We start from the raw sequence: 21,912 nt of genomic DNA, 5'->3' as shown, positions 1-21,912 counted from the left end.
GTTGTCCTTCTCTACCAGAGTGTATGGAGAGTTTTGTCCTTCTCTACCAGAGAGTGTATGGAGAGTGTTGTCCTTCTCTACCAGAGGGTGTATGGAGAGTGTTGTCCTTCTCTACCAGAGGGTGTATGGAGAGTGTTGTCCTTCTCTACCAGAGAGTGTATGGAGAGTGTTGTCCTTCTCTACAAGAGGGTGTATGCAGTGTTGTCCTTCTCTACCAGAGTGTATGGAGAGTGTTGTCCTTCTCTACCAGAGAGTGTATGGAGAGTGTTGTCCTTCTCTACCAGAGGGTGTATGCAGTGTTGTCCTTCTCTACCAGAGAGTTTATGGAGAGTGTTGTCCTTCTCTACCAGAGTGTATGGAGAGTTTTGTCCTTCTCTACCAGAGGGTGTATGGAGAGTGTTGTCCTTCTCTACCAGAGGGTGTATGGAGAGTGTTGTCCTTCTCTACCAGAGGGTGTATGGAGAGTGTTGTCCTTCTCTACCAGAGAGTGTATGGAGAGTGTAGTCCTTCTCTACCAGAGGACTTTTGGCAGTTGTTTTTAGTATACAGTATCGCCATCAAGTGGACTGTCTTTAGAAGTGCATAAAGAAAGGACTGACATGGTATTAACTGTGTTCCTCCCCCATTTCTCCATCAGGCTGGTAAAGTGTTGAACTACTCCAGCCCGCTGGTGGTGTTCCTGTTCCTCCTGACCTTCACCATGGCCACCATTATGCAGTGTTTCCTTCTCAGTGTGTTCTTCAACAAGGCCAACCTGGCTGCAGCCTGCAGCGGTATCATTTACTTCACCCTCTACCTCCCCCACATCCTCTGTGTGGCCTGGCAGGACCGCATCACCAAGAACGCCAAGATCACAGCGGTACTTTGACCAACCCTAACCCTATACCAACCCTCAGTCTGGTATATAATATAATATAACATCCCCTCATCCCTCAGTCTGGTATATAATATAACATCCCCTCATCCCTCAGTCTGGTATATAATATAATATAACATCCCCTCATCCCTCAGTCTGGTATATAATATAACATCCCCTCAACCCTCAGTCTGGTATATAATATAACATCCCCTCAACCCTCAGTCTGGTATATAATATAATATAACATCCCCTCAACCCTCAGTCTGGTATATAATATAATATAACATCCCCTCATCCCTCAGTCTGGTATATAATATAATATAACATCCCCTCAACCCTCAGTCTGGTATATAATATAATATAACATCCCCTCAACCCTCAGTCTGGTATATAATATAATGTAACATCCCCTCAACCCTCAGTCTGGTATATAATATAACATCCCCTCAACCCTCAGTCTGGTATATAATATAATATAATATAACATCCCCTCAACCATCAGTCTGGTATATAATATAATATAACATCCCCTCAACCCTCAGTCTGGTATATAATATAATATAACATCCCCCTCAACCCTCAGTCTGGTATATAATATAATATAACATCCCCTCAACCCTCAGTCTGGTATATAATATAACATCCCCTCAACCTCAGTCTGGTATATAATATAATATAACCACCCCTCAACCCTCAGTCTGGTATATAATATAATATAACATCCCCTCAACCCTCAGTCTGGTATATAATATAATATAACATCCCCTCAACCCTCAGTCTGGTATATAATATAATATAACACCCCTCAACCCTCAGTCTGGTATATAATATAATATAACATCCCCTCAACCCTCAGTCTGGTATATAATATAATATAACATCCCCTCAACCCTCAGTCTGGTATATAATATAACATCCCCTCAACCCTCAGTCTGGTATATAATATAACATCCCCTCAACCCTCAGTCTGGTATATAATATAACATCCCCTCAACCCTCAGTCTGGTATATAATATAATATAACATCCCCCTCAACCCTCAGTCTGGTATATAATATAATATAACATCCCCTCAACCCTCAGTCTGGTATATAATATAATATAACATCCCCTCAACCCTCAGTCTGGTATATAATATAACATCCCCTCAACCCTCAGTCTGGTATATAATATAATATAACATCCCCTCAACCCTCAGTCTGGTATATAATATAATATAACATCCCCTCAACCCTCAGTCTGGTATATAATATAATATAATATAACATCCCCTCAACCCTCAGTCTGGTATATAATATAATATAACACCCCCTCAACCCTCAGTCTGGTATATAATATAATATAACATCCCCCCAACCCTCAGTCTGGTATATAATATAATATAATATAACATCCCCTCAACCCTCAGTCTGGTATATAATATAATATAACATCCCCTCAAGCCTCACACGTAGATCAATGGAGTGATTTTCTGCCTGTACCTGTGTGTTTTCCCTCAGAGTCTGCTGTCCCCAGTAGCGTTTGGTTTTGGGACGGAGTACCTGTCTCGTTATGAGGAGCAGGGCCTGGGTCTGCAGTGGGACAACATCGGCACCAGTCCACTAGAGGGTGATGCCTACTCCTTCTTCACCTCCATCGGCATGATGATGTTTGACGCCGTGCTGTATGGCTTCCTGGCATGGTACCTTGACAACGTCTTCCCAGGTTAGAGGGAGTGTGGTGTTGTGTTTGGGGGGTTATGGGTAGCCCTTTTCACTTGTACCCGTATAAGGGTTTAAAATAGCAGATTTGTCAGTGATATGCACCTAAATTGGAATGCAGTGGCTGTACAGCAGAGGAGGCTGCTGAGGCGAGGAAGGCTCATAATAAAGGCTGGAACGGAGTTCGTGGAACGGCAGCAAACCACGTGTTTGATGAATTTGATACCATTCCACCCATTCCGCTCCAGCCATTACCACGAACCCGTCCTCCCGAAGTAAGGTGCCACCAACCTCCTGTGCTGTACAGTAACATGCTATACATGACGTCAGAGCTCAGGCCCTGCGCTTCACAGCTCTGTAGGGGTTTTGACTGACAGACGTTCTGAACTTGAGCACCGCACGCAACAAAAAGTTTTCCCCATCCCTCCTAATAATTATGCGCCTTTTGCAAATATTTTGTCGTCTGAGTCAGGGAAATGCTGTAAATTCAGATAACTCTATGTATTTTGGAAGATAAGACGTTGAGGATTATAATAAATAGCGCTTCGAAGTCATACAAGCAAGTCAAACACCTGTGAGTCCAAATGTGCACTTCACATTTCCATATCATGTACAGTGTCAACATTTATGACCACTGTGTTTGATGTAGGCCAACAGTTACAAAATGACATGTCATCATACCCTGGGTTGTTCTGAACAGAGCCTCTGTCTGTCTATTGTCAAGAAACTTTACCAAGGAAAAACCACCTGAATTCACTCGTGACTCCTTTCTATCCGCACCAAAATTAGCATCAGTTTGTCTGAATTGCCCTGTGAAAGTCTAACACTGTAAAAACTATATTTTATAACTTAGCTAGTCATGTTGACAATAGAACACGGTTTCAAATGTAAACAACAACAGTAATTGTGTGATGGGGATGCAGGGTTGTGTTCCAATCTTAAATAACTACAAGTCTGCTTGCTCTAGTTCCTCAACGGCGCAGCTAGGAGAGCTCAAAAAAAGCACTTTATAGTTGAAGATTCGTCTTTGAGTCGTGGCTTCCCTGTGGCTCAGTTGGTAGAGCATGGTTGTTTGCAACGCCAGCATGGTGTGTGCAACGCCAGGGTTGTGGGTTCGATTCCCACGGGGGGCCAGTACAAAAAAAAATGCATGAAATGAAATGTATGCATTCACTACTGTAAGTAGTGAATGCTAAATGTCTGCTAAATGACTAAAATGTAAAATTAAAGTGAAATTAAAGTGAATGGAAATTACTTAGGAACGGTACACATTTTGTAAAGGTGTGTCAGAGTGGGCGCAACTGGTCGAAGGAAGTCAGGTGCAGGAGAGCAGAGATGAGTGAACAGGTACACTTTATTCAGGCAGAGGAAAACAGCCGGACGCAACTGCGTCACAACATTCCGGCCCAAGGGAGAAAAGCGATAGCGTATAAATTACACAAATTGGTACAAATAACAAAACCACGGTTACAACAATACCCGGCGCAAAACCAGCCTGTAGCGTCACACACGTAACGAACGAACAATACCACACACAGACATGGGTGGAACAGAGGTGTGCGGGAAAACAAGACAAAACAAATGGAAAATGAAAGGTGGAGCGGCGATGGCTAGAAGACCGGTGACGTCGACCGCCGAACGCCTGTCCGAACAAGGAGAGGGACCGACTTCGGCGGGAGTCGTGACAAGGTGTGTGTTGCCACTTGGAAACACCAGTTAGTCCTCTCACGCAAAACCCTTGTAAATTATTTGTCTTACCTTCCCCACATTTTTCATTAATATTATTATTACCGAATGTATTCAAAGTATTTTCAGATTTCATTATCAACAAATGCTGTGAAAAGTACAGTAAATGTAAAATGCACATAAAATCAACAGTGTAATGTTTGGTTCATTCTTGTGTCAAGTGAACTGTTGTGTCCTCAACGCTGGTCTAATCATTTTCCCATGATCTGTAAACGGTTCCCTTTCAATTGCTACCGTGATTATCAATATGTTTTTTTATATTTATTCTGTAAGAAACATTGCAATGTAGCCCTAGCCAATTCCAAGGAGTGTAAAGGGTTAACCCGTATCGGAGCCGTAGTTAAATCAAATCAAATCAAATGTATTTGTCACATACACATGGTTAGCAGATGTTAATGCGAGTGTAGCGAAATGCTTGTGCTTCTAGTTCCGACCGTGCAGTATTATCTAACAAGTAATATAACCTAACAATTTCACAACAACTACCTTATACACACAAGTGTAAAGGAATGAATACGAATATGTACATAAAAATATATAAATGAGTGATGGCCGAACGGCATAGGCAAGATGCAGTAGATGGTATAGAGTACAGTATATACATATGAGATGAGTAATGTAGGGTATGTAAACATTGTATAAAGTGGCTAGTGATAGATTGATTACATCAATTTTTCCATTATTAAAGTGGCTGGAGTTGAGTCAGTATGTAGGCAGCAGCCACTCAATGTTAGTGATGGCTGTTTAACAGTCTGATGGCCTTGAGATAGAAGCTGTTTTTCCGTCTCTCGGTCCCCGCTTTGATGCACCTGTACTGACCTCGCCTTCTGGATGTTAGCGGGGTGAACAGGCAGTGGTTCGGGTGCTTGTTGTCCTTGATGATCTTTTTGGCCTTCCTGTGACATCGGGTGATTTAGGTGTCCTGGAGGGCAGGTAGTTTGCCCCCGGTGATGCATTGTGCAGACCTCACTACCCTCTGGAGAGCCTTACGGTTATGGGCGGAGCAGCTGCCGTACCAGGCGGTGATACAGCCCGACAGGATGCTCTCGATTGTGCATCTGTAAAAGTTTGTGAGTGTTTTTGGTGATAAGCCAAATTTCTTCAGCCTCCTGAGGTTGAAGAGGCGCTGTTGCACCTTCTTCACCACACTGTCTGTGTGGGTGGACCATTTCAGTTTGTCCGTGATGTGTACGTCGAGGAACTTAAAACTTTCCACCTTCTCCACTGCTGTCCTGTCGATGTGGATAGGGACGTGCTCCCTCTGCTGTTTCCTGAAGTCCACGATCATCTCCTTTGTTTTGTTGATGTTGAGTGAGAGGTTATTTTCCTGACACCACACTCCGAGTGCCCTCACCTCCTCCCTGTAGGCTGTCTCGTTGTTGGTAATCAAGCCTACCACTGTAGTGTCGTCTGCAAACTTGATGATTGAGTTGGAGGCGTGCATGGCCACACAGTCATGGGTGAACAGGGAGTACAGGAGAGGGCTGAAAACGCACCCTTGTGGGGACCCAGTGTTGAGGATCAGCGAGGTGGAGATGTTGTTACCTACCCTCACCACCTGGGGGCGGCCCGTCAGGAAGTCCAGAACCCAGTTGCACAGGGTGGGGTCGAGACCCAGGGTCTCGAGCTTAATGACGAGTTTGGTGCTGTGGTTAACCCTTATTGGTGCAGTGGTTAACCCTTATTGGTGCAGTGGTTAACCCTTATTGGTGCCGTAGTTAACCCTTATTGGTGCCGTGGTCAACCCTTATTGGTGCAGTGGTCAACCCTTATTGGTGCCGTAGTTAACCCTTATTGGTGCCGTAGTTAACCCTTATTGGAGCAGTAGTTAACCCTTATTAGAGCCGTGGTTAACCCTTATTGGTGCCGTGGTTTACCCTTATTGGTGCCGTGGTTAACCCTTATTGGAGCAGCAGTTAACACTTATTGGTGCCGTAGTTAACCCTTATTGGAGCCGTAGTTAACACTTATGGCTGCAGAGGTTAGGGTTAGCCTAAGGAGTCTCGGACTCCATGACACCTGCAAGGGGCATCTCGCTGTCGTTGTTTACTAAAATGGATACAGTACTGTATAATAAACCCCTCCCTCCTCTCTCCAGGTCAGTATGGGATTGGACGACCATTCTACTTCCCATTCCAGCCCTCCTATTGGCAAAGGTCTGAACCCACCCTCTCCAACACTCCAGACTCAGGTTAGTGTCTTTAGTCGTGGTGTCTGTCCACTATAAGTGTCTTTAGTCGTGGTCTCTGTCTCTATAAGTTTCTTTAGTCGTGGTCTCTGTCTCTATAAGTGTCTTTAGTCATGGTGTCTGTCCTCTATAAGTGTCTTTAGTCGTGGTGTCTGTCTCTATCAGTGTCTTTAGTCGTGGTCTCTGTCCACTATAAGTGTCTTTAGTCGTGGTGTCTGTCTCTATAAGTGTCTTTAGTCGTGGTGTCTGTCCACTATAAGTGTCTTTAGTCATGGTCTCTGTCCACTATAAGGGTCTTTAGTCATGGTGTCTGTCCTCTATAAGTGTCTTTAGTCGTGGTCTCTGTCCACTATAAGTGTCTTTAGTCATGGTGTCTGTCCTCTATAAGTGTCTTTAGTCGTGGTCTCTGTCCACTATAAGTGTCTTTAGTCGTGGTCTCTGTCCTCTATAAGTGTCTTTAGTCATGGTCTCTGTCCACTATAAGTGTCTTTAGTCGTGGTCTCTGTCCACTATAAGTGTCTTAAGTCATGGTGTCTGTCCTCTATAAGTGTCTTTAGTCGTGGTCTCTGTCCACTATAAGTGTCTTTAGTCGTGGTCTCTGTCCTCTATCAGTGTCTTTAGTCGTGGTCTCTGTCCTCTATAAGTGTCTTTAGTCATGGTCTCTGTCCACTATAAGTGTCTTTAGTCGTGGTCTCTGTCTCTATAAGTGTCTTTAGTCATGGTCTCTGTCCTCTATAAGTGTCTTTAGTCGTGGTCTCATATATAGACAGTATATGAATATTATAATCATAGATAGACAGTATATTCATTTTATAATCAGATATAGACAGTTTATGAATATTATAATCAGATATAGACAGTTTATGAATATTATAATCATATATAGACAGTATATGAATATTTTAATCATATGTAGACAGTATATTAATATTATAATCAGATATAGACAGTATATGCATATTATTATTGTACATGGACAGTATATGAATATTATAATCATAGATAGACAGTATATGACTATTATAATCATATATATATACCATATATGAATATTATAATCATATATAGACAGTATATGAATATAATAATCATATATATACCGTATATGAATATTATAATCAAATATAGACAGTATATGAATATTATAATCATATATAGACAGTATATGAATATAATAATCATATCTAGTCAGTATATGCGTGCATACATATGAACATACTATTTGAACTTTGATTGAAGGAGTGATATGGCCTACCTTTGTAATGGACCTTTTCTTCCATGAGTTTCTCCCACAGTAGTGAAACGTTGTAGAGTGACTGTGTATCTATCTCTCTGCAGATCCAGAGAAGCCCGACGTGGACAAGGACGTAGACAGTATGTGTTCTCCTAGGAGGTGTAACGGCGTGGGGGTAAGGAAACCCTGCAAACACCAGGACAAGAGAGAGAGGATGGAGAGAGAGAGGGAGGAGGTGCTCAAACGACAGGAAGAAGAACAGAACAAGGAGGAACAGGAAGAAGTTCTGACAGGTAAGGGCTGTGTGATTGGCTAGACAGGACTCATGTAACTGTGATTGGCTAGACAGAGCTCAGGTAGCTACGATGTGATTGGCTAGACAGGACTCATGTAACTGTGATTGGCTAGACAGAGCTCAGGTAGCTACGATGTGATTGGCTAGACAGGACTCAGGTAGCTACTCTGTGATTGGCTAGAGAGGCCTCATGTAGCTAGTCCGTAATTGGCTAAATAGGGTACATGATCACTCAATAACAACAGATGATTAAGATGGCTCAGTAGATTGTATGACCAGTCAATCCCATGCATGTTAGAAAATCATTTATCATCCTCCATACTGCTTTTCTTATGGCCCAGCTCTGGCTTGAGGTATGTAGCCATAACCAGTACGCCTGGCCTTTTCATGCCGCAGATCTGGTTTAGCTATAGCAACCAGACCTGACCCACTAATTACAAGTAGTCAATGGGCCAATTGATAAGTGGTAGCCTTGTAGATATGGACCAGATCTAAACCATAGTACATTTGGGTGTCTTCCTTCATTTTGTGCCTGCCCTCCCCTTTACTACAGGCCAGTTGTTCTTTGAGCCAGAGCCAGCAGGGCTGACCGTGGGGGTAGAGATTCAGGACTTGGTCAAGGTGTTTCCTGGGGGATCCCGTCCGGCCGTGGACCACCTCAGCATCGCCTTCTACGAGGGCCAGATCACATCATTCCTAGGACACAACGGAGCCGGGAAAACCACCACCATGTATGTATTGTACCTACCCTGGTTTCCCAGATCTGTTCTGTGCTGTAGACCACAAGAGATCTCCAGATATCACAACGGATCTGAGTCCAGGCTACACAAAACCACTACCTAGTCTGCAGAGCACAAACTTTATTGTCCTGATTTTGTGGTGTAGGATATCAACTATACAATATTGAATTAGGCCAAATGTTTGAATACAGCTATTAGCGATCGAGAGCGTTATCCAGAGAAAATGTCTGTGAGGAATAAAGGAAGATGATAGTCTAGTGACAGAGTAGCTGGTCAGTGTGTATGCCAGATTTGGTTCTGGGTGCCGAGATTACTTAATAGTGTTCATGACATGACATCACACTCTTCTTAATCGCATGTGTGTGTGTGTGTGTGTGTGTGTGTGTGTGTGTGTGTGTGTGTGTGTGTGTGTGTGTGTCTCCAGGTCTATCCTGACTGGTCTGTTCCCTCCTACATCTGGGACAGCCTTTATCAACGGGAGAGACATCAGGACTGACATGGACAGTATCCGCACATCCATGGGCATGTGTCCCCAGTACAATATCCTCTTCAAACAGTGAGTCCTCCTCCTCCTCCTCCTCCTCCTCCTCTTCCTCCTCTCCCTCCTCCTCTCACCTCCATGACTATGTGTCCCAGTACAATGTCCTCTTCAAACAGTGAGCCCTCATCCTCTTCCTCTTCCTCCTCTTCCTCCTTTTCCTCCTCCTCCTCCTCCTTTCACCTCCATGGCTATGTGTCCCAATACGATGTCCCCTTCCTCCTCCTCCTCCTCCTCCTCCTCCTCCTCGGCTATGTGTCCCAGTACAATGTCCTCCATATATCCACTGGCACTTGTCTAGAAACTTGAGTAGTCAGGTCAATCATAGGACTGGCATATTGATGACATAACAGATTGATGACATAGCAGATTGATGACATAGCAGATTGATGACATAGCAGATTGATGACATAGCAGATTGATGACATAACAGATTGATGACATAGCAGATTGATGACATAACAGATTGATGACATAGCAGATTGACGAATGTTTGTTTCCTACGATTAGCAGTTTAGTCAATTCAGCTGACTGACTTGTCAATATATTTCCTTCTCTCGTTCTTGCTGTTGCAAGACATTTGTTCACTTGTCTGCTGTAGTGACTGACAACCTCTCTCCCTCTATCTGTCCAGTCTGACGGTGGAGGAACACATCCTGTTCTACTGCATGCTGAAGGGCACCTCTCAGGCTGAGGCTCAACAGGCGGTCACGGTCATGCTGGAGGATCTGGGCCTGCCTCATAAGAGAGACGAGGAGGCACAGAACCTCTCAGGTGGGTCAGGCTGGGTGTGTGGGCTTGCCTCATAAGAAAGACAATGAATCTTTCAGGTGGGGAGACGACAAAGCACAGAACCTCTCAGGGGGGAGACAACGAGGCACAGAACCTCTCGGGGGGGAGACAACGAGGCGCAGAACCTCTCAGGGGGGAGACAACGAGGCACAGAACCTCTCGGGGGGGAGACAACGAGGCACAGAACCTCTCAGGGGGGAGACAACGAGGCACAGAACCTCTCGGGGGGGAGACAACGAGGCACAGGACCTCTCAGGGGGGAGACAACGAGGCACAGAACCTCTCAGGGGGGAGACAACGAGGCACAGGACCTCTCAGGGGGGAGACAACGAGGCACAGAACCTCTCAGTGGGGAGACAACTAGGCACAGAACCTCTCAGGGGGGAGACAACGAGGCACCGAACCTCTCAGGGGGAGACGGGGAGATGACAAGGCACAGAACCTCTCAGGGGGAGACAACGAGGCACAGGACCTCTCAGGGGGGAGACAACGAGGCACAGGACCTCTCAGGGGGGAGACAACGAGGCACAGGACCTCTCAGGGGGGAGACAACGAGGCACAGGACCTCTCAGGGGGGTCAGCCAGGTTCTCATGGAGACTTAAGGCATGAAACACACTTGTGAGCAGATCCTGTTTCGAGGTCTTCCTTTTCTCTATGTCAAGCCTTTGCTACTGCAAATAAATTAGCCAGTCCCTAGCAACGATTCAGATTTTCTAGTGGTTTACCCTACATTGTTGATTGTGCTGCCCCTGAAATAACATCTGTTCTCACTCTGTGCAGGAGGTATGCAGAGGAAGCTGTCTGTTGCCATGGCGTTTGTTGGGGGGTCAAAGATTGTGATCCTGGATGAGCCCACGTCGGGGGTCGACCCTTACTCCAGACGATCCATCTGGGACCTGCTACTCAAATACCGCACAGGTACTACCCCTAGCCACCTGGTTTAGACCTGAGAAACCATGTTTCAGCACTTCTCTATGAGCAATTCAGTGCCAGGCTGAAGAGAAAACCAGCAGATACTCAAGTCTTCAAGGACTGGTGTTTCCCATTTCTGCTCCACCTTGCCTGCAGCTTGATTCCCTATACAAGCACTACAATCAACTCTCTCTAACCTTTGACCCCTGTCTCCCAGGGCGTGCAAGTCTCCCTGTCCACTCACCACATGGATGAGGCAGACCTGTTGAGTGACCTAGCTCGTAGTCCTGACCTCTGACTTCTAACCTTTAACCCCAGGCCGTACAGTGATCCTGTCCACTCACCACATGGACGAGGCTGACCTGTTGAGTGACCTAGCTCCTAGTCCTGACCTCTGACCTCTAACCTTTAACCCCAGGCCGTACAGTGATCCTGTCCACTCATCACATGGACGAGGCTGACCTGTTGAGTGACCTAGCTCCTAGTCCTGACCTCTGACCTCTAACCTTTAACCCCAGGCCGTACAGTGATCCCGTCCACTCACCACATGGACGAGGCTGACCTGTTGAGTGACCTAGCTCCTAGTCCTGACCTCTGACCTCTAACCTTTAACCCCAGGCCGTACAGTGATCCCGTCCACTCACCACATGGACGAGGCTGACCTGTTGAGTGACCTAGCTCGTAGTCCTGACCTCTGACCTCTAACCTTTAACCCCAGGCCGTACAGTGATCCCGTCCACTCACCACATGGACGAGGCTGACCTGTTGAGTGACCTAGCTCCTAGTCCTGACCTCTGACCTCTAACCTTTAACCCCAGGCCGTACAGTGATCCTGTCCACTCACCACATGGACGAGGCTGACCTGTTGAGTGACCGTGTAGCCATCATCTCTAAGGGCCAGCTCCATTGCTGTGGCTCCCCCCTCTTCCTCAAGAACTGCTTCGGAGTGGGATTCTACCTCACCCTGGTCCGACGCATGAAGGACGTCAGGAAAAAAGAGGTGGATACACTAGAATAGTATTAATGAAATTATACGCTAGAATAGTATTAAAAGTATGAAGGGCCAGATAATTGGCTAAGGCGGACCATGCTTATGTTGTCATTCTCCTCTCTCAGAATGACTATATGCCTCTGAGTGCCTCAGTGTTAAAGAGTGTAAAGGACCTGGTAGAGTGTCTCTGTGTAAAGGACCTGGTAGAGTGTCTCTCTGTAAAGGACCTGGTAGAGTGTCTCTGTGTAAAGGACCTGGTAGAGTGTCTCTGTGTAAGAGTAGCTCTGTGTAAAGGACCTGGTAGAGTGTCTCTGTGTAAAGGACCTGGTAGAGTTCCTCTGTGTAAAGGACCTGGTAGAGTGTCTCTGTGTAAAGGACCTGGTAGAGTGTCTCTGTGTAAGAGTAGCTCTGTGTAAAGGACCTGGTAGAGTGTCTCTGTGTAAAGGACCTGGCTGAGTGTCTCTGTGTAAAGGACCTGGTAGAGTGTCTCTGTGTAAAGGACCTGGTAGAGTGTCTCTGTGTAAAGGACCTGGTAGAGTGTCTCTGTGTAAAGGACCTGGTAGAGTGTCTCTCTGTAAAGGACCTGGTAGAGTGTCTCTGTGTAAAGGACCTGGTAGAGTGTCTCTGTGTAAGAGTAGCTCTGTGTAAAGGACCTGGTAGAGTAGCTCTGTGTAAAGGACCTGGTAGAGTGTCTCTGTGTAAAGGACCTGGTAGAGTGACTCTGTGTAAAGGACCTGGTAGAGTGTCTCTGTGTAAAGGACCTGGTAAAGTAGCTCTGTGTAAAGGACCTGGTAGAGTGTCTCTGTGTAAAGGACCTGGTAGAGTGACTCTGTGTAAAGGACCTGGTAGAGTGTCTCTGTGTAAAGGACCTGGTAGAGTGTCTCTGTGTAAGAGTAGCTCTGTGTAAAGGACCTGGTAGAGTAGCTCTGTGTAAAGGACCTGGTAGAGTGGCTCTGTGTAAAGGACCTGGTAGAGTGTCTCTGTGTAAAGGACCTGGTAGAGTGTCTCTGTGTAAAGGACCTGGTAGAGTGTCTCTGTGTAAAGGACCTGGTAGAGTTCCTCTGTGTAAAGGACCTGGCTGAGTGTCTCTGTGTAAAGGACCTGGTAGAGTGTCTCTGTGTAAAGGACCTGGTAGAGTGTCTCTGTGTAAAGGACCTGGTAGAGTGTCTCTGTGTAAAGGACCTGGTAGAGTGTCTCTGTGTAAAGGACCTGGTAGAGTGTCTCTGTGTAAAGGACCTGGTAGAGTGTCTCTGTGTAAAGGACCTGGTAGAGTGTCTCTCTGTAAAGGACCTGGTAGAGTGTCTCTGTGTAAAGGACCTGGTAGAGTGTCTCTGTGTAAAGGACCTGGTAGAGTGTCTCTGTGTAAAGGACCTGGTAGAGTGTCTCTGTGTAAAGGACCTGGTAGAGTGTCTCTGTGTAAAGGACCTGGTAGAGTGTCTCTGTGTAAAGGACCTGGTAGAGTGTCTCTGTGTAAAGGACCTGGTAGAGTGTCTCTGTGTAAAGGACCTGGTAGAGTGTCACTGTGTAAAGGACATGGTAGAGTGTCTCTGTGTAAAGGACCTGGTAGAGTGTCTCTGTGTAAAGGACCTGGTAGAGTGTCTCTGTGTAAAGGACCTGGTAGAGTGTCTCTGTGTAAAGGACCTGGTAGAGTGTCTCTGTGTAAAGGACCTGGTAGAGTGTCACTGTGTAAAGGACCTGGTAGAGTGTCACTGTGTAAAGGACCTGGTAGAGTGTCTCTGTGTAAAGGACCTGGTAGAGTGTCTCTGTGTAAAGGACCTGGTAGAGTGTCTCTGTGTAAAGGACCTGGTAGAGTGTCTCTGTGTAAAGGACCTGGTAGAGTGTGGTCCTTCTCTCTGTCAGAATGAGTGTGACTATGGATCTGGATATCTCTATTTCGCAAATGTATTTGTGACCCACCACCTGGATTCGGTCCTTTGTAACAACATTTTATATTGTGTTTTTACATTGGATAAAGGTAGAGACTCAAGGCTTGAAAATGGTATATCATACACTTTTTATTTATTTAACCTTTATTTAACTTGGTAAGTCAGTTACGAACAAATTGTTATTTTCAATGACGGCCTAGGAACGGTGGGTTAACTCCCTTGTTCAGGGGCAGAATGAGACATGGGCATTCCACTGATTTCAAAACTCGGTCAACTTCTTCCATGACAACGACACCGTTTCTTCCACCCCATTGTCATTTGAAGACTCTACAAAGTCTGGTTCAATTAAAATGTTCTTAGCTAAATTAGGGATTTCCTCATCGTTTGATACCTTTTCACAGTTAGCATGGCACGATCATCCTCCAGGAAGTAGTCCATCGCAATGTTTTCCTGATAGCACTATTAAATATATATATATTTTGGCCATTTAGCAGATGCTCTTGTCCAGAGCAACTTACAGTAGTGAGTGCATACATTCTCGTGCTGGTCCCCCGTGGGAATCAAACCCAGAACCCTGATGTTGCAAGCACCATGCGCTACCAACTGAGCCACACGGGACCACTTTAGGGCAGCAATGATGAGAGCAATAGCTAAACTTTTTCAGTTCTTCATGATATCTTTCAAAAAAAGCCGCGATAGACAGGATTATCCACACATACTTATCAGCTCATGTTATAGACAGAAGCATGCTACATGGCAGACCAAGCCGAACTCATCTCTCAGCATGTCCAGCCCACTCATTATCTCAGCCAATCATGGCTAGCCGGAAGGTTCCTGTATTTTTTTTGTGGCTAAACCAACTAGGCTCGTTATTTAACCATTTTATTCATATTTACAGACGACACATGAAAGTTCAGATGTTCTCCAGAATGCATTTAAATAAACAAAACCTTTCCTATGAAATATGGACGTGCAACATACGCCTGGTTTCTTGAAATGTGTCAAATTTTAAAGTGTTTTAAACATGTTGTTGTTGTTCTTCTCCCTCTCTCTCTCGTGCTCTTTCCCTCTTTCTCTGTGCTTCTCTCGCTCTCTCTGTCCATCAGAATGAGTGTGACTGTGCCTCAGAGTGTTCCTGTACTTGTTCCACCTGCACCAAGGTGAAAGAGGAATCCCAGGGCCAGTCCCAGCAGCTGGAGAGAGCTCTGGATGGTGGGGAAGTGTGTGTGAACGTGTGTGTGTGTGTCTAGATACTCTAATCAACCACTAGTTCTGTAATATTCACCCCATGTCCATCCTCCCTTATCGTCAATCAATCAATCAATCAATCAATCAATCAATCAATCAATCAATCAATCAGTGTACAAAACGTTTGTATCTTCTCCCAGGTGACGTGGACAACATCACCACGCTGATCCATCACCACGTCCCAGAAGCCAAGCTGATCGAGGCCATTGGCCAGGAGCTGACCTTCCTGCTGCCCAACAAGGGGTTCAAGCACCGGGCCTACGCCTCCCTCTTCAGAGAACTGGAGGAAACACTGGGAGACATGGGCCTCAGCAGCTTCGGCATCTCTGACACCTCACTGGAGGAGGTGAGAATGGGGGTAGGGGGAGGTAGGTCTGGGGAGGAGGGGAATGTGGTAGGGGAGGTGAGACTGGGGGTAGGGGGAGGTAGGACTGGGGAGGAGGGGAAGGTGGTAGGGGAGGTGAGACTGGGGGTAGGGGGAGGTAGGACTGGGGAGGAGGGGAAGGTGGTAGGGGAGGTGAGACGGGGTAGGGGGAGGTAGGACTGGGGAGGAGGGGAAGGTGGTAGGGGACGTGCGCAGTTGCGTCCCCGATGTGTCTGTCTTCATTTGTAGCCTGTCAGAAAGACCCGATCACTTTATGGAGAGTCATGTGAGTGAGAGGCACTTCGGATTGCTTAGCACTCAGGGAGAAGGGCACAACTCGGCACTCCAGGCTGCAAAACGCATGGATTTTTTAAGGTTGCATTATGGCCACACAAATGGGATGCCGCAGTGAAATTCAAGGCATTATCAAGTGCTTGTCAAATTGTGAATGAGAGAATGATGTAGTGTGTACAGCCTGCGCAAAAAAACTAAGCACAGCTCATACCTTTCAAGCGACTTTTTTCAAACCATCAATAGTCTCATCATGCAGCCTTACAATGTATTAAACATCAAAACATATAGCCCAACGTTTGTAGAATAACTAAAGTTACATTAATAACTCTAAATTAAGCATATAGGAGTACCTATTTCTTTGTAAATCGCTCAACACAGAATAGACTACATTTTCTTCATATCGTGTTTCTTTCGACCTGTCTAAAATAAATAATGGATTTATTGTGAAAGTGTAGGCTATATTACATGGATATATTAGACTTTTTAAAATATAGATGTTCCAAAGGTTTGCATCAGTGGTTTGTAGGCTACGTGTGGAAGCCAGGAAATGCTAAATGTGTTTATGTTAATTAACGGTCAATTACCGTGAGACCGACAGTTATTTTCTTGACAATCACCGGCTGATGAAATTTCATGACCGCCACAGCCATACACAGGATCATGGTGAAATTTGGCACACATGGTCAGGGGTACAAGAGTAGGTGGTCTGTATTCTATTTGAACACATACATTGGGTCCAAATGAATAGCTAATGTTTCTTTCCTCCAGATCTTTCTGAAGGTGACAGCAGATGGGGAAGCAGCAGCCAATCCCAAAACTCCAGGTAAATGCCACACTCACTGTCCCTACAGTCTACTCTCCAACGTACTTCCTACCTTCTTTTACCAACTTATGAATGTTCTTCTTTTAAGTAGTTTCTGTTGTGTTGTTGTCGATGATGACGTTGTTGTTGTTGTTGTTGTGAAGTGTCATGGTGTTGTGTTTTGATGTATTGTGTTGTCTTGTGCTGTGAACTGTGGACCACCCTACCATAGAACAGTGGATGTTGCTGAAGAGAACCAAAAGTAAAGTTGGTGTGGACGAGGGTGAACCTGAAGGTTAGAATAGACACTAAGCCTGCTTGTTTTCAAACCAGGGGTTTCCCTAGAGACATATGGTTGGTGTCTTTAGTCTGGCAAGACAAGACTCACAGTATCACTTTGACTAAGCATGAAAATCAGACCAAGCGAGAATACCTTTCCTGTAAATCCAAAGCTAATGCTTCAGCACCGCAAACTAACACAGATTGAGGAACCCTATGCCTAAACCTTAACCTTTGTACCTGCCGGTCAAATATATCCACTTCCTAATGACTATCTTCTCCTACTTTACACAGAGGCTAACGGTTTGAAGCAGGCCAACGGTGGGGGTAACCATGACGACGACAGCAGCGCTGGGAAAGGGTCGAGTCAGGTCAAAGGAGGCAATCTGGTCATGAAGCAGTTTCTGGCCCTGCTGGTCAAGAGGTTTCACCACGCTACCAGATCATACAAAGACTTCCTCGCACAGGTTTTGGACTATAACTAGATAGAGGGAGGAATGGTGGGGGGTGGGGGAGGGAGGGGGGGTGGGATGGGATGGGTGGGGGGGAGGGGGGGTGGGGGCGAGGGGGGGGGGTGGGAGGGAGGGTGGGATGGGTGGTGGGAGGGAGGGAGGGAGGGTGGGAGGGAGGGAGGGAGGGTGGGTGGGAGGGTGGGATGGGTGGTTGGAGATTGGGATGGATGGAGGGTGGGATGGGTGGAGGTTGGGAAGGTGGGTTGGGTGGTGGGAGGGTGGGATGGAGGAAGGGAAAGTGGGATGGATGGAAGGAGGGATGGGATGGGATGGAGGGGATGGGATGGAGGTAGGGACGGTGGGAGGGAGGGGATGGGATGGAGGGGATGGGATGGAGGTAGGGACGGTGGGAGGGTGGGATGGAGGGGATGGGATGGAGGTAGGGACGGTGGGAGGGATGGGATGGGATGGAGGGGATGGGATGGGATGGAGGGGATGGATGGAAGGAGGGATGGGATGGGATGGAGGGGATGGGATGGAGGGGATGGGATGGAGGTAGGGACGGTGGGAGGGAGGGGATGGGATGGAGGGGATGGGATGGAGGTAGGGACGGTGGGAGGGTGGGATGGAGGGGATGGGATGGAGGTAGGGACGGTGGGAGGGATGGGATGGGATGGAGGGAATGGGATGGGATGGAGGGGATGGATGGAAGGAGGGATGGGATGGGATGGAGGGGATGGGATGGAGGGGATGGGATGGAGGTAGGGACGGTGGGAGGGAGGGAGGGATAAAAGATAGATGGGAAGGTATTCTGGTCATAAAGCACTTCCTGGCCCTGCTGGTCAGGGGTTAGGGGCTAGGGGTCAGGGGCTAGGGTTAGGGGCTAGGGTCAGGGTCTAGGGGCTAGGGTCTAGGGGCTAGGGGCTAGGGGTTAGGGGCTAGGGGATGGTGAGGGATTCAGAGTTAGAATATTATACCCGGTCAGGTCACAGAGAAAAACTGGGATAGTGTCCTTTGAGTAACAGTGTGAATGGTTTTGTGTCCCCAGATCGTCCTGCCTGCTAGCTTCGTCCTGATAGCCCTGATCTTCACCATGATTGTGCCTCCGTTTGGAGAGTACCCCGCCCTCACCCTCACTCCCTGGATGTATGGAAAGCAGCTAACTTTCTTGAGGTTAGTCTCTCGCCGTTTGGAGAATAACACAGGCAACTCACCAAGAGAACCCCACACAGGATTTTAATCTCAATGTCTGAATACTCTGATCCTGGCTGGTCCTGATCTCATGGTCTTGGACCAGCCAGCTGAATTGTTTTGTGCATGCAGATACATCACATTATATTAGGAATCTAACCAGTAGGTCATGACCCTGGTCTCCCTGTTCTCATCACATTATATTAGGAATCTAACCCGTAGGTCATGACCCTGGTCTTCCTGTTCTCATCACATTATATTAGGAATCTAACCCGTAGGTCATGACCCTGGTCTTCCTGTTCTCATCACATTATATTAGGAATCTAACCCGTAGGTCATGACCCTGGTCTTCCTGTTCTCATCACATTATATTAGGAATCTAACCCGTAGGTCATGACCCTGGTCTTCCTGTTCTCATCACATTATATTAGGAATCTAACCCGTAGGTCATGACCCTGGTCTTCCTGTTCTCATCACATTATATTAGGAATCTAACCCGTAGGTCATGACCCTGGTCTTCCTGTTCTCATCACATTATATTAGGAATCTAACCCGTAGGTCATGACCCTGGTCTTCCTGTTCTCATCACATTATATTAGGAATCTAACCCGTAGGTCATGACCCTGGTCTTCCTGTTCTCATCACATTATATTAGGAATCTAACCCGTAGGTCATGACCCTGGTCTTCCTGTTCTCATCACATTATATTAGGAATCTAACCCGTAGGTCATGACCCTGGTCTTCCTGTTCTCATCACATTATATTAGGAATCTAACCCGTAGGTCATGACCCTGGTCTTCCTGTTCTCATCACATTATATTAGGAATCTAACCCGTAGGTCATGACCCTGGTCTTCCTGTTCTTCTTCTCTTTCTTCCTCCATTTCTCAGTAACGAGCGACTGGAAAACTACCAGATGAGACATTTCACCAAGGTGTTGCTGAACCCCCCTGGCCTTGGGACTCGCTGTATGGCAGGAAACCCTCTACAGTGAGTACCAGCCACTCTAGGTTGAAGACTGTGTTTTGACTAGTATTCTGAAATCTCTCTCTACTCTACTAACTATAAATCACCAAGTTCTCTGCTAACGTATTGTGTGTGTTCCTGTGATGTGTGCGTGTGTGTGCGTGTGTGCGCGTGTGTCTGTGCTTTGTCCATACAGAAACCTGCCCTGTGAGAACGAGACATTGGGCTGGGAGACACCTGCGGTTTCTTCAATAGCCAGTAACATCCTGCAGAGCCCTGAGTGGCACCCGCTAAACCCCTCCCCTTCCTGCCAGTGCAGCACCAATAAGAAGCTAACTATGTTACCCATCTGTCCAATCGGAGCTGGGGGGCTGCCCCCTATGCAGGTCAGTATACTGACTGTTCTCTGTGTCTACTGGATGTTTCTTGTCCTCCTGTAACATGTCCTCCTGTAACATGTCCTCCTGTAACATGTCCTCCTGTAACCTGTCCTCATGTAACCTGTCCTCCAGTAACCTGTCCTCCAGTAACCTGTCCTCCAGTAACCTACACTCCAGTAACCTGTCCTCCTGTACCCTGTCCTCCTGTAACCTGTCCTCCAGTAACCTGTCCTCCAATAACCTAGACTCCAGTAACCTGTCCTCCTGTAACATGTCCTCATATAACCTGTCCTCCAGTAACCTGTCCTCCTGTAATCTGTCCTCCAGGAACCTGTCCTCCAATAACCTGTCCTCCAATAACCTGTCCTCCAATAACCTGTCCTCCTGTAACCTGTCCTCCTGTAACCTGTGCTCCAGAAACCTGTCCTCCAGTAACCTGTCCTCCAGTAACCTCTCCTCCAGTAACCTCTCTTCCAGTAACCTGTCCTCCAGAAACCTGTCCTCCTGTAATCTGTCCTCCAGTAACCTGTCCTCCAGTAACCTGTCCTCCAGTACCCCTAGCCAGTCCTAACCTGTCCTCCAGTAACCTGTCCTCCAGTACCCCTAGCCAGTCCTAACCTGTCCTCCAGTACCCCTAGCCTGTCCAATCCTGTCCTCCAGTACCCCTAGCCAGTCCTAACCTGTCCTCCAGTAACCTGTCCTCCAGTACCCTTAGCCAGTCCTAACCTGTCCTCCAGTCCCCCTAGCCTGTCCTAACCTCTCCTCCAGTACCCCTAGCCAGTCCAATCCTCTCCTCCAGTACCCCTAGCCAGTCCTAACCTGTCCTCCAGTACCCCTAGCCAGACCTAACCTCTCCTCCAGTACCCCTAGCCAGACCTAACCTCTCCTCCAGTACCCCTAGCCAGACCTAACCTGTCCTCCAGTACCCCTAGCCAGTCCTAACCTGTCCTCCAGTACCCCTAGCCAGTCCTAACCTGTCCTGCAGTCCTAACCTGTCCTCCAGTACCCCTAGCCAGTCCTAACCTGTCCTGCAGTCCTAACCTGTCCTCCAGTACCCCTAGCCAGACCTAACCTGTCCGGCAGTCCTAACCTGTCCTCCAGTACCCCTAGCCAGACCTAACCTGTCCTGCAGTCCTAACCTGTCCTCCAGTACCCCTAGCCAGACCTAACCTGTCCTGCAGTCCTAACCTCTCCTCCAGTACCCCAAGCCAGTCCAATCCTCTCCTCCAGTACCCCTAACCAGTCCAAACCTGTCCTCCAGTACCCCTAGCCAGTCCTAACCTGTCCTGCAGTCCAAACATGTCCTCCAGTACCACTAGCCAGTTCCTAACTTCTCCTCCAGTACCAAACACTGTTGTATTTCTGATATTGTGTTATCCAGCTGTTTTAATGTATCCAATGTGATGGTATACATTGTGTGTGATGTCTTTGCAGAGGAAAGAAGCTACAGGAGATATACTACTGGACCTGACTGACAGAAACATTACAGACTACCTGGTTAAAACCTACCCCAGCCTCATCAGACAAAGGTAAGGGGTCCGTAACACCACCAACTGAGATTGATCGTCATAGACGTGTGTTATATGTACATTGGGGGGAAAAAGTATTTGATCCCATGCTGATTTTGTACGTTTGCCCACTGACAAAGAAAGGATCAGTCTATAATTTTAATGGTAGGTTTATTTGAACAGTGATAGACAGAATAACAACAAAAAAATCCAGAAAAACGTCAGAAATGTTATAAATTGATTTGCATTTTAATAAGGGAAATAAGTATTTGACCCCCTCTCAATCAGAAAGATTTCTGGCTCCCAGGTGTCTTTTATACAGGTAACGAGCTGAGATTAAGAGCACACTCTTAAAGGGAGTGCTCCTAACCGCAGCTTGTTACCTGTAAAAAATACACCTGTCCACAGAAGCAATCAATCAATCAGATTCCAAACTCTCCACCATGGCCAAGACCAAAGAGCTCTCCAAGGATGTCAGGGACAAGATTGTAGAATTGTAGACCTACACAAGGCTGGAATGGGCTACAAGACCATCGTCAAGCAGCTTG

The 21,912-nt window shown here is 46.7% G+C and overlaps 1 protein-coding gene across 1 annotated transcript in view; it reads left to right on the top strand.

The window, feature by feature from the left end:
- Nucleotides 1-21,912, top strand: part of abca4b (ATP-binding cassette, sub-family A (ABC1), member 4b) — a 92,340-nt gene that overhangs the window by 46,090 nt on the left and 24,338 nt on the right. The window contains exons 17-34 of the mRNA XM_029705975.1: nucleotides 638-859; nucleotides 2,358-2,562; nucleotides 6,403-6,495; nucleotides 7,831-8,019; nucleotides 8,575-8,752; nucleotides 9,186-9,317; nucleotides 9,934-10,073; nucleotides 10,873-11,010; nucleotides 11,823-12,004; nucleotides 14,988-15,093; nucleotides 15,270-15,475; nucleotides 16,556-16,610; nucleotides 16,822-16,884; nucleotides 17,163-17,335; nucleotides 18,369-18,493; nucleotides 19,402-19,500; nucleotides 19,673-19,862; nucleotides 21,291-21,385. Coding sequence (XP_029561835.1) covers nucleotides 638-859; nucleotides 2,358-2,562; nucleotides 6,403-6,495; nucleotides 7,831-8,019; nucleotides 8,575-8,752; nucleotides 9,186-9,317; nucleotides 9,934-10,073; nucleotides 10,873-11,010; nucleotides 11,823-12,004; nucleotides 14,988-15,093; nucleotides 15,270-15,475; nucleotides 16,556-16,610; nucleotides 16,822-16,884; nucleotides 17,163-17,335; nucleotides 18,369-18,493; nucleotides 19,402-19,500; nucleotides 19,673-19,862; nucleotides 21,291-21,385 — 2,591 coding nt within the window. The remainder of the gene's footprint in view (nucleotides 1-637; nucleotides 860-2,357; nucleotides 2,563-6,402; nucleotides 6,496-7,830; nucleotides 8,020-8,574; nucleotides 8,753-9,185; nucleotides 9,318-9,933; nucleotides 10,074-10,872; nucleotides 11,011-11,822; nucleotides 12,005-14,987; nucleotides 15,094-15,269; nucleotides 15,476-16,555; nucleotides 16,611-16,821; nucleotides 16,885-17,162; nucleotides 17,336-18,368; nucleotides 18,494-19,401; nucleotides 19,501-19,672; nucleotides 19,863-21,290; nucleotides 21,386-21,912) is intronic.

The sequence above is a fragment of the Salmo trutta genome, chromosome 21 (assembly GCF_901001165.1).
Source record: "Salmo trutta chromosome 21, fSalTru1.1, whole genome shotgun sequence".
Lineage (NCBI taxonomy): Eukaryota > Metazoa > Chordata > Actinopteri > Salmoniformes > Salmonidae > Salmo > Salmo trutta.
This window is presented reverse-complemented; position numbering and strand designations above follow the sequence as displayed.